Source organism: Oncorhynchus keta, chromosome 21 (assembly GCF_023373465.1).
Source record: "Oncorhynchus keta strain PuntledgeMale-10-30-2019 chromosome 21, Oket_V2, whole genome shotgun sequence".
Classification (NCBI taxonomy): Eukaryota; Metazoa; Chordata; class Actinopteri; order Salmoniformes; family Salmonidae; genus Oncorhynchus; species Oncorhynchus keta.
The window spans coordinates 51,366,889-51,378,483 of record NC_068441.1 but is presented as its reverse complement, the minus strand read 5'-3'; the positions used below and the strand labels follow the sequence as shown (position 1 = coordinate 51,378,483).

At 43.1% G+C, this 11,595-nt stretch overlaps 1 protein-coding gene across 1 annotated transcript; it reads left to right on the top strand.

The window, feature by feature from the left end:
* The first annotated feature begins 6,754 nt into the window (after positions 1–6,754).
* On the top strand, positions 6,755–10,893 carry LOC118381459 (L-rhamnose-binding lectin CSL3-like). The gene is made up of 9 exons (XM_052474149.1): positions 6,755–6,860; positions 7,137–7,172; positions 7,253–7,297; positions 7,459–7,594; positions 7,721–7,839; positions 9,984–10,028; positions 10,129–10,264; positions 10,342–10,449; positions 10,700–10,893. The coding sequence occupies exons 1-8, from the start codon at positions 6,830–6,832 to the stop codon at positions 10,445–10,447; spliced, it is 654 nt and encodes a 217-aa protein (XP_052330109.1). The 5' UTR covers positions 6,755–6,829; the 3' UTR covers positions 10,448–10,449; positions 10,700–10,893.
* Positions 10,894–11,595: the final 702 nt, after the last annotated feature.

Below are 11,595 nucleotides of genomic sequence, written 5' to 3'. Positions count from 1 at the left end.
CTGTTGCCCTAATTTCGTCCACAAATTGCTGCATAATAATAAGGACTTGAAGCAAGGCGTCCGTCTCTGTCTGCGCCATCTTTTGATCATTTAGCTTCCTCCTTTAAAATATAAAATGGAGAATCACAGATACGTTTGTTTTTAATAGAGAACATTAGATGCTCTAGAAAAAAGTTCATCCATTTATTTTTGTTTTTCCTCTAATTTATTTTGTATCTCAGTTTTTTTTTGTTGCTTCCTGTACGATTAGAGAATGTATTTCCCTTGTTAGTCCTTGTTAGTCCTGTCTCTCTAGCCAGAAACTGCTTTTTTATTGTTGTTGAAAATTGAATGACCTCTGAAGGTACATTTAAAATTATCCCAAACAATAAGGGGATTTGCTGAACTTATGTTGTACTGGAAAATGTAATTATAAATGATTTTGTCTAAATTAAACATACAGTGCCTTGCGAAAGTATTCGGCCCCCTTGAACTTTGCGACCTTTTGCCACATTTCAGGCTTCAAACATAAAGATATAAAACTGTATTTTTTGTGAAGAATCAACAACAAGTGGGACACAATCATGAAGTGGAATGACATTTATTGGATATTTCAAACATTTTTAACAAATCAAAAACTGAAAAATTGGGCGTGCAAAATTATTCAGCCCCTTTACTTTCAGTGCAGCAAACTCTATCCAGAAGTTCAGTGAGGATCTCTGAATGATCCAATGTTGACCTAAATGACTAATGATGATAAATACAATCCACCTGTGTGTAATCAAGTCTCCGTATAAATGCACCTGCACTGTGATAGTCTCAGAGGTCCGTTAAAAGCGCAGAGAGCATCATGAAGAACAAGGAACACACCAGGCAGGTCCGAGATACTGTTGTGAAGAAGTTTAAAGCCGGATTTGGATACAAAAAGATTTCCCAAGCTTTAAACATCCCAAGGAGCACTGTGCAAGCGATAATATTGAAATGGAAGGAGTATCAGACCACCGCAAATCTACCAGGACCTGGCCGTCCCTCTAAACGTTCAGCTCATACAAGGAGAAGACTGATCAGAGATGCAGCCAAGAGGCCCATGATCACTCTGGATGAACTGCAGAGATCTACACCTGAGGTGGGAGACTCTGTCCATAGGACAACAATCAGTCGTATATTGCACAAATCTGGCCTTTATGGAAGAGTGGCAAGAAGAAAGCCATTTCTTAAAGATTTCCATAAAAAGTGTTGTTTAAAGTTTGCCAAGAGCCACCTGGGAGACATACCAAACATGTGGAAGAAGGTGCTCTGGTCAGATGAAACCAAAATTGAACTTTTTGGCAACAATGCAAAACGTTATGTTTGGCGTAAAAGCAACACAGCTCATCACCCTGAACACACCATCCCCACTGTCAAACATGGTGGTGGCAGCATCATGGTTTGGGCCTGCTTTTCTTCAGCAGGGACAGGGAAGATGGTTAAAATTGATGGGAAGATGGATGGAGCCAAATACAGGACCATTCTGGAAGAAAACCTGATGGAGTCTGCAAAAGACCTGAGACTGGGACGGAGATTTGTCTTCCAACAAGACAATGATCCAAAACATAAAGCAAAATCTACAATGGAATGGTTCAAAAATAAACATATCCAGGTATTAGAATGGCCAAGTCAAAGTCCAGACCTGAATCCAATCGAGAATCTGTGGAAAGAACTGAAAACTGCTGTTCACAAATGCTCTCCATCCAACCTCACTGAGCTCGAGCTGTATCGCAAGGAGGAATGGGAAAAAATTTCAGTCTCTCCATGTGCAAAACTGATAGAGACATACCCCAAGCGACTTACAGCTGTAATCGCAGCAAAAGGTGGCGCTACAAAGTATTAACTTAAGGGGGCTGAATAATTTTGCACACCCAATTTTTCAGTTTTTGATTTGTTAAAAAAGTTTGAAATATCCAATAAATGTCGTTCCACTTCATGATTGTGTCCCACTTGTTGTTGATTCTTCACAAAAAAATACAGTTTTATATCTTTATGTTTGACGCCTGAAATGTGGCAAAAGGTTGCAAAGTTCTAGGGGGCCGAATACTTTCGCAAGGCACTGTACATTGTCACCCAGTAAATTTTGATACCTTGTCCAAAATCCCAATTCACGTGGATATTCCGTAAGAGTTATGTGAAGGCCAATTAGATGATCCGATCACATTCGGTCTCCTATTGTCCATAGGTTTCTTATGGGATGACCAGAGCTGTACCACAACGACAGTCCCACAGGACATATTAATGATGGCATAATATAAATAAATAATAAACTTTGTGGATCACGCCGCCATTTCCCGATATTCTGGTTCACATAATTTCAGGTTGACAAAAGTATAGTGTCGCATCATTGTACCATCTAAACTACAGTGAAATATATTTTCAGACCAAAAATACTATTTTCAGCTGTTAGACACTGGTGTACAAAAATGTAACTACTGATCTACCACTTAGACTTGATTTCAATGTGGGACAGATCAATTTTGGTGCATTGCCGAAATACTTATTTTCCACCATTATTTGCAAATAAATTCATAAAAAATCCTACAATGTGATTTTCTGGATTTGTTTTCTAATTTTGTCTGTCATAGTTGAAGTGTACCTATGATGAAAATTACAGGCCTCTCTCATCTTTTTAAGTGGGAAACTTGCACAATTGGTGACTGACTAAATAATTTTTTTGCCTCACTGTATATCACCAACATGTATCCTGCTTCATAAGATGATCCAGCCTGCTTGACCATGCACAAGCAAAACATCTGTGATAAGTACAAAGTCATCCCCGCCCCCACATCGGCCAATTGTATCACGTCTCTGTTCCTAATCTCCGCCTACAATCAGCAACTTAAGAGGGAGCCAGCAACACAGAGAATAGTTAAGAACTGGACATTGGAGGCAGATTTAATAATGCAGGACTGTTTTGAGAATACTGATTGGAATATGTTCAAAGATTCATCCACAGTGGCCTCCCGAGTGGCGCAGCGGTTTAAGGAACTGCATCTCAGTGCTAGAGACGTTACTACAGACCCGGGTTCCGCCGGTGGGGCTTTACTTGACACAAGTCACCAGTTGAATGGCGTTTCCTCTGACACATTGATACAGCTTCCAGGTTAAGCTGGCGGGAATTAATCAGCGCGGTTTGGCAGGTCATGTTTCGGAGGATGCATGAATCAACCTTCACCTCTCGCTAGCACGTTGGGGAGTTAACTCATTCTATGTTCGCTTCGAGGTAGACAATATCAAGTCAATCAAAGAGAACTCTTGCTGCTCTAAATGACCAGGCGCTTCAAAGGATTTGATTGTTGACTTCTGGAAGCAGAGGACGGAACATACCCTGATCCACATCAACGGGACTGCAGTAGAGAGAGTCACAAGTTTTAAGTTTCTCAGCAACCACATCACTGCGGACTCGTCATGGACCAACATGACAACAGCATCTCTACTTCCTAAGGTGGCTGAGGAAATTTGGCATAATGCCTCCTCTCTAAATACTACTACTGCACCATTGAGAGCTTCCTGAGTGGATGCATCATGGTATGGCACACTGCAAGGCACTCTAGCGGGTTGTGAAGTACATCACTGGGACAGTGCCCTCACCCATCCAAGATATCTGCCTGAGGAAGGCACGCAGCATTATCAAGGACCCCACAAAAATCAACCACAAACTCTTCTCTCCCTTATCGTCAGGCAGACCATATTGGTGTATGCAATCTGATTCCAACTGGCTTAGAGACCGTTTCTTTCTACAATCCATCAGACTGCTGACTACAGATATTTTGCACATGTTATTGCAGGTGCAGCAAAATGCGCATGTTACAAGCTTTAGTTAAAGTGCAGTAATACCTAACAATACAAAACAATAAACACAAATCCCCAAAATGTTAATAAAGGAATTAAGAAATATCAGAATGAGCAATGTCAGGGTAAAACATATATAGGAATAAAAAATAAATATCCAGGTGGGAGCTTTGATCCCTTATTGATGTCCCTTGTAAAATCCACTTCAATCAGTGTACATGAAGGGGAGGTGGGTGATTGGTTAAACAATGATTTTTTAGCCTTGAGACAATTGAGACATGGAACAGCAGGACTCTGTGTAGTAAAAGGGTCCAGGCCAATTTCCAAAATATGTACAGTAGCCCCCAAAAAATTGTCTGATGGACTGATGGACATCTGCAGGCTAGCAGATGGGCATTCAGGGGACTTCGCGACAGCGGAGCCAGTTGAAACCCCCTCGGGCGGATTACGTCAGTTGTCCAGTCGCGATGGATCGGCAGGGCTCCATGTCAGCAATTACAGGGGTCCAGGCCAATTGGCAAAATAGGTATTGTAGCTTAAGGAATGGCTGATTGACCTCTTCAGCTAGCCGGGAGATGGGCCTAGCATAGGCTAGCTCCAGGCTAATTGGTGGTTGCTTCGGGACAGAGACGTTAGCCAGGGGAAGCCAATCGGATAGCAGCTAGCTAGCTGCGATGACCTAGGTGAAAAGGTTCAGAGCTTGAGGTAGGAATCCAGAGATATGGAGAAAAAAAAGCCCGATTTGCTCTGGTTTGAGTTGCGCTGTGCAGACTGGCGAGATATGTCCTGGCTAAAGGTAGCTGATGACCACTAGCAGTGGCAAGCTGACTACTAGCTAGTTAGCTGGCTAGCTTCTGTTGGGGGTTCCGGATCAAATGTAAAGAAAATAGCAGAATCATACCACATCACCAAGCTTGGACAATTGGTCTCAACCCTGCCATTTGCAGCTGGGCAGACATTATTATTATTTATTATTATTATACCGACTTTGGGTGTGAAGGTAGGCAACAACACCTTCCACACGCTGATCCTCAAGACTGTGGAACAACAAGGGTGTGATCTAAGCCTCCTCCTGTCCTCCCTGTTCACCCATGACTGAGTGGCAACTCAATCATCAAGTTTGCTGACAACAGTGGTAGGCCTGATATCCAACAACGACAAGACGGCATACGGGAGGATGTGAGGACCCTGACGGAATGGTGCCGGGAAAATAACCTCTCCCTCAATGTCAACAAAACAATGGAGATGATTGTGGATTACAGTAGACAGCAGAGAGAGCTAGTCCCCATCCACTTCTACAGGGTCGCACTGGAGAGGACGAAAAGCTTCAAGTTACTTGGCGTGCACATCACAATCAACCTGAAATGATCTATTCGTAGAGAAAATGTGGTGAAGGCGCAACAGCACCTACTCAACCTCAGGAGGCTGAAGATATTTGGCTTGTCCTGTAAGGCCCTCATGAACTTCTACAGGTGCACCATTGAGAGGATCCTGTAGGGCTGTGTCAACGCCTAGTACGCCAATTGCAACCAAAGGGCTCCCCACATAGTGGTGCGGTCAGCCCAACGCATCACCGGGAGCACACTGCCTGCACTCCAGAACACCTACAGCGCTCTGTGTCACAGATAGGCCAAGAAGATCATCAAGGACCTCAGCCACTCGAGCCATGGCCTGTTCACCCCGCTACCATCCAGAAGGAGGTGATAGTACAGGAGCATCAAAGCTGTGACCTAGAGACTGAGAAACTGGAGATAGAAGTTTCTTACTCCAGTCCATCGGCCGTTGAAATAGTCTCCTCTAGCCGGCCTCCTCCCAGTACCCAGCCCAAACTTAGTCACTGTTAAAAGCAGGGTACTGGGTTGATACCACCTGGTACTCTACCCTGTACCATAGAGACTGCTGCCATATGTACATAGTCATTCAACACGGTTCACTTTAATCATGTTTACAATAGAGTACCTGTACTGGGGTTCTGTGGTCACCAAACTGCCTTCAAGCGCAGCGGTCTCCCTTCACAGGAGTGGCAACTGGGAACATATAAATGCACAAAATCACTAGGACCAGCCTTTCTGGTCCATGGCGGTGAAGCCTGATAAGTGCAACAACCAAAGGGCTGCAACGTTGATGGGCAAGGCACCTGTCCAGCAGCCCTGAGAATGGACAGTTGAGAGGAAGAGGACACACACTCAGCCACCAGAACAACACATCGTAGGGATCGGACCATAGAGAATGATAGTCACAGTATATCATCTTTATATGTGTCCCATTATGGAGTACGTGAGCGCAAGGGCAGCTCCATTCAAATCAAATAACAAATGTAATTACATTAGAGACAATAGAGGCAATATTCATTTTATTGAAGTAGTCCATTGTCTTCTATAATTTCTATGAGTTGGCAAACAAACTTAAATGCTGCACACCATCACAGAGTGTGTTGTAGGAAAAGGTACTGTCTGAAGCCAAAGTTGGCAATTTAATGCTACCTACAGTTATGCAGTGTTTGCTCAAGAGTATGATTAATTAGCTGATCCCTCCTGATTACCCGGATTGAATAATGGGGAGCGTTAGGCAGGATGCAACCTTTTGGAAGGTTCAGAAAAATATATACTATATTGAACAAATATGTCTCCCCGACATGGAGATTATTAAGGAAGTACGTTGTCTCTATTCATGAAATGTATATCTGCAATGCTCAAAGGTTTTGCGACGGAAAGTGGCCCATGTGATTCTTCCTTAACGAAGAAGCTCCACCTAGATGGCTACTTTGTTGGAAGCCCTCAGTGGCAATGTTCATGCCAACATGGATTTCATCCATCTAGAGTCCTCTATCTAACTCCATGAGACTGACTCAATAGCCAGGTTTTGACCGGCAAAACGCCGGCCCCTAATTGCAATGAGGTGCACCTGGAGACAAATAGATACACCTGCGTAAATTAAGACATGTCACATCACATAAATACCAGGTGTATTGGATCTTGTTATCATCAGTTGCATTTTCTCTGTTAGTACCACGTCTGTACCTTGCATCATGTGCATTTTGAGACTGACGGTGGTCACATGTGAGTATACAAATGCAGATGAGAATTTAAATATATATGACAATGTTTGTATTTGTAAGTAAAAAGAAGTACATGTAATATGATTTGAGGGACATTCAGTTCCTTTTGGGCAAAAAGGTATTCAAAGCATGGAATATGAGACCAACTGCTGAACTTGACTAATACATTTAGTATAACTGAAATGCTTGAGTATAGACCAATGCTGAGTTGTAGCTTCATGGTCCAAGTGCATATGATGTTGAATGTTGCTGAACTAGCTGTGTGATGTTGTTTCAGTGCTGGCTACAGCTTGCTGCACGCTAACAGATGGAGGTACTGTATGTAATAATTATGATACTACTTAACCAAGCTAATGTGAGTGGTGTGTAATTCCTGTTTATTTGTCCTGGCAGCAATCAGCATCACGTGTGAAGGCTCTGATGCTTTACTGCAATGTGGTAAGCTAGTCCACACTGCTGAACAGTATACTCACCGACCACCTATGATCGTTTCTACTGTAGATTAGCGTCACTAGCCCACACCATAGAGACCCATACTTGGCTCTCCTTTGTGCCTCACTGTTCTCCTCTTCAGTTTCTCTCTTCTCCATCTCCCTCAGATGGAGGTAAGATCCATATCAAGCGTGCGAACTACGGTCGTCGTCAACACGATGTGTGTTCTATTGGGCGCCCTGATAACCAACTCACCGACACCAACTGCCTCAGCCAATCCTCCACCAGCAAGATGGCAGAAAGGTACTAGAACCTGTAACTCCTTGGCTGTAGTGTAAACAACCACCAGCAAGATGGCAGAAATGTGCTGGAACTTGTTGTGTTTACCTGTATGAACTCATGTCCTCAACATGTCTTTGAAACACACAGATGCAGTGGGAAGAGCGAGTGTATTGTCCCTGCATCCAATTTTGTTTTTGGAGACCCCTGTGTCGGGACTTATAAGTACCTGGACACCAAATACTCCTGTGTCCAACAGCAAGAAACAAGTCAGTCTCTGAATGTGTGCTAATAATATTTTGTGGTGGGCACCAATATCCATGTTTGGATTCGACGTAGTGTTGGTATGACTGGCATGTTGGGATTTTTTTAATTCTCCTACCCACTTTTAATCTTGTAAAAAAAGTAAGCTCAGATGATTGCTAGAAAAGGAATATAATGGGTTGGTTCCCCTATGGTACCAGCTTGTTGACTTTTGTTTCTCCAAGTGTAAACCACCACTAACCCTAACGTAACTTTTTAACGGTACAGGTTCCCCAAGGGGGAACCGTTTTGTCACATTTCTTTTTAACGTTACAGAAATCGTTCATTATTCAATAATCTGAGACTGCGCTCAGACATAAGCAATATTTCTCCGCTATGTTGGAGTCAACAAACACAAAATTACAACACAAATATTCCCTTACTTTTGGTCTTAACTCAGAATGTAGTGGAAGAAGTCATACTTACCCTAAACATCGTTTGGTTTCAAGTCGTGTGTCTTTGTATTAGCATATGCTTCAAGTTCCAGCTGAAATGCATCCAAAATGACTTCTGGTCCCGAACAGTTGCGCATCAACTTCAAAATTACATATTATATGTCGACTAAACTGGTCAAACTAAGTGCAGAATCAAGCTTTAGGATGTTCTAAACGTACAAACCCATTCTCTAATCTATCTGACAAACGTGCTTCTTCTGAGGCATTCTGGAACAAAGGAAGGTCTGTCCTAAATGCGCGCTCTAGTCGACAGGTATTTTATCGCGACATCCACTCTTTCGCCTCCCAAAGGGTCAACTTGCGGGATCTGCACAATTAAACGCTGTACTGAATGAGGACATCTAGTGGAAGACATAGAAAGTGTCTCCAGATCCATAGCTGGTTGGGAAGGGTGACGGCGACGACGTCAAAGTTGCCCCAAGTTTCAGGCTCCCAAAAGTAGTTTGGGAGATTGCCTGCCCTGTGAGTTCTGCTATACTTACAGACATAATTCAAATGGTTTTAGAAGCTTTAGTGTTTTCTATCCAATAATTATTATATGCATATTAGCAATTTTGGATTTTTTTTTTTCTTTTTCAGTTTACTATGGGCACGCAATTCATCCAAAGGGGGCAGTATTCTGCTGAGCCTTAACAGGCTAGCAAGCTGTGGATATGCAACTTGTTTAGTTTGAGTAGCCTATAGGGAGGTCAGAGACCTGGCAGTGTGACGCCACAGGAACTGGTAGTGGACTACAGGAAAAGGAGGGCCGAGCCCCTCCCTGCCAGGAGGCTAAAAGGATTGGTATCAGCCCTCCAATCCTGAATTCTACACCATTGAGAGCTTTTTGACTGGCTGCATCACCACTAGGTATGGCATCTGACCACAAGGTGCTACAGAGGGTATAGCGTACGGCCCAGTACAACAGAGGCCGCGCTCCCTGCATCATGATTTCGACACCACGTGTGTCGGCAGGCCCTACACTGTCAATGACTCGCGCCACCCAAGTTATACTGGTCTATGTTACTCCATAACAAATGGTACAGATGCACCAAGTCTGGAACCAACAGGACCCTGAACGGCTTCTACTTCCCCCAAGCCATAACTGCTGAATGACTACCCGACTATCTGCATTGACCCTTTTTGCTGTTACTTTTTTGACTTGGCTCATATGCTGCTGCTGTTACTAGTTATATTTACATATCTAGCTCAATTAGCCAGCAAGAACATTTGAAGGGAAGTGTCTCAAGCTTATTTGATGCTTATGCACTTAATCTAGTTTACCACTGACTATGTTTTAGTGAATGGTAACTAGCGAGGCCAACTCATCCCAAACACATTTTTGCAGGGTTTATAGCCAATCTGACAGCTGGCACAAACGGCATAGAAATACAGATTAGGTGTAGCGGGTTGACTTTTTTTCACCAGTTTAGGTCTAGCCAGCCAATGTGCTTAAAATGTTAGCATTTCGAGAACTGCTCATAAGGACGTGAAACTAAAAGGTAACGGTGGCAGATGACGAGCTTAACTTTTTGTACTTTAGTTCATGCTAACAAGTTTATAAAAATGCACCTGAAATCAACATTCCCTGTTAGTGCCCATCACTAACACTTACCAGGCTAATGTATGTCTTAATTTGTCTGGCCAGTGGTGTAACTCCTGTGTTGTCTTTGCAGTAAGCAGCATCATATGTGAAGGCTCTGCTTCTCAACTACTATGTGGTAAGCTGGTCAACACTACCGTACAGTTGAATCATGGGGTGCCGTGTATATTAGTCACTAGCCCACACCAACACCCAGGTTTGTCCTTTCTCTTCCTCAGATCGAGGTGAGATCCGTATTCAGCGTGCCAACTATGGTCGTCGTCAACACGATGTGTGTTCCATTGGGCGCTCACATAAACAACTCAAAAACACCAACTGCCTCAGCCAATCCACCACCAGCACAATGGCAGAAAGGTAATTGCACACTGACGGTTTCAGTACCTGTAGGAAGTCATTGGCTGTGGTGTTAACCTCTACCTGTTGACACACAGGTGTGATGGAGAGCGCCAGTGTATCGTCAAGGTATCCAACTCTGTGTTCGGTGACCCCTGTGTCGGAACCTATAAGTACTTGGATGTGGCTTACACCTGTGACTGAATGTGAGTTTTGTGCAAGCACACATTACTGGGAACTAGAATTTTGTGTTTTACTTTACCTTTTATTTAGCAAGGCAGTTAGGAACAAATTCTTATTTTTCAATGACGGCCAAGGAACAGTGGGTTGACTGCCTGTTCAGGGGCAGAATTAAATATTTGTACATTCTCAGCTCATGATTTGTACTTGACCATTTCGGTGACTAGTCCAACTCTCTAACCACTAGACTACCCTGCTGACGATGTTGTCTTGCAGGATATCTTCCTGGTGACCCTGAAGCTGTACAAGGCTTCTGGGATATCTTCATCAGGTCTGGCTGTTTTCCTCCAACCTCTAAATCAACTTCAATGACCATTGTAAACCTGTGTACTTTGTGCTGAAGCATTTCTTAAACAATTTCTGAACTGTGGTTGTTGGTTTGAATTAAACGAAGCGGCAGGAAGACGATACTAGTTGCCTCTTGTACATTAATAAATGTCACACCAATATTACTGAACATGTGTCCTTTATTAGGAACAGAGACGTGATACGATTGGGTGGGGATGACTTTGTACTTATCGCAGATGTTTTGCTTGTGCATGGTCAAGCAGGCTGGATCCTCTTGTATCCTGCTTCACATGTTGGTGATATATTGTGAAAAACCTGCTAAGGCTGCTTTTGATTTTTAGAGAACAGTAGGAGAAACTCCCATTGGCCAATGAATGGAGAAACATATAACGCCCCACAAACTTTTGACGAATCACATTCACGTTGTCATAAAGCGTCACACGGTTGCTAAGCTAATCATCACGCAATGCCTTAAAGTCGAGAAACCTGCCTATTATCCTCAAAAGTAGATGTCACTATTCCAGAGCAATTTGATATTATCAAACATCTCGCATTACAGTTGCAATTTTGCACATGTTCACGGAATTCATGCTAAAGTTGGGTTTTTGAGCTAGCGCCCAATTGATTCCCATTCACTCCTTGAAGAGCTCTCCTTGTTCCAGAATAAACCAAAATGCACTGCGCAGCCCATTGGCAACGTATGGGCAACATACAAAATGGGCATTAATACGATGCCAAGGGAGTTTCCCCATCTCCTCAAACGTATCTCTGGCACTGTCCCACATATTTCAGCAATGCACCAAAGTATCTGTCCCTCATTTAAA

Coding starts and splice junctions, on each gene's coding strand:
- LOC118381459 (XM_052474149.1), top strand. CDS start 6,830: ATGTGCATTTTGAGACTGACGGTGGTCACAT. Junction 7,298..7,458: donor TGATGCTTTACTGCAATGTG/GTAAGCTAGTCC, acceptor CATCTCCCTCAG/ATGGAGGTAAGATCCATATC. Junction 10,029..10,128: donor TGCTTCTCAACTACTATGTG/GTAAGCTGGTCA, acceptor TCTCTTCCTCAG/ATCGAGGTGAGATCCGTATT.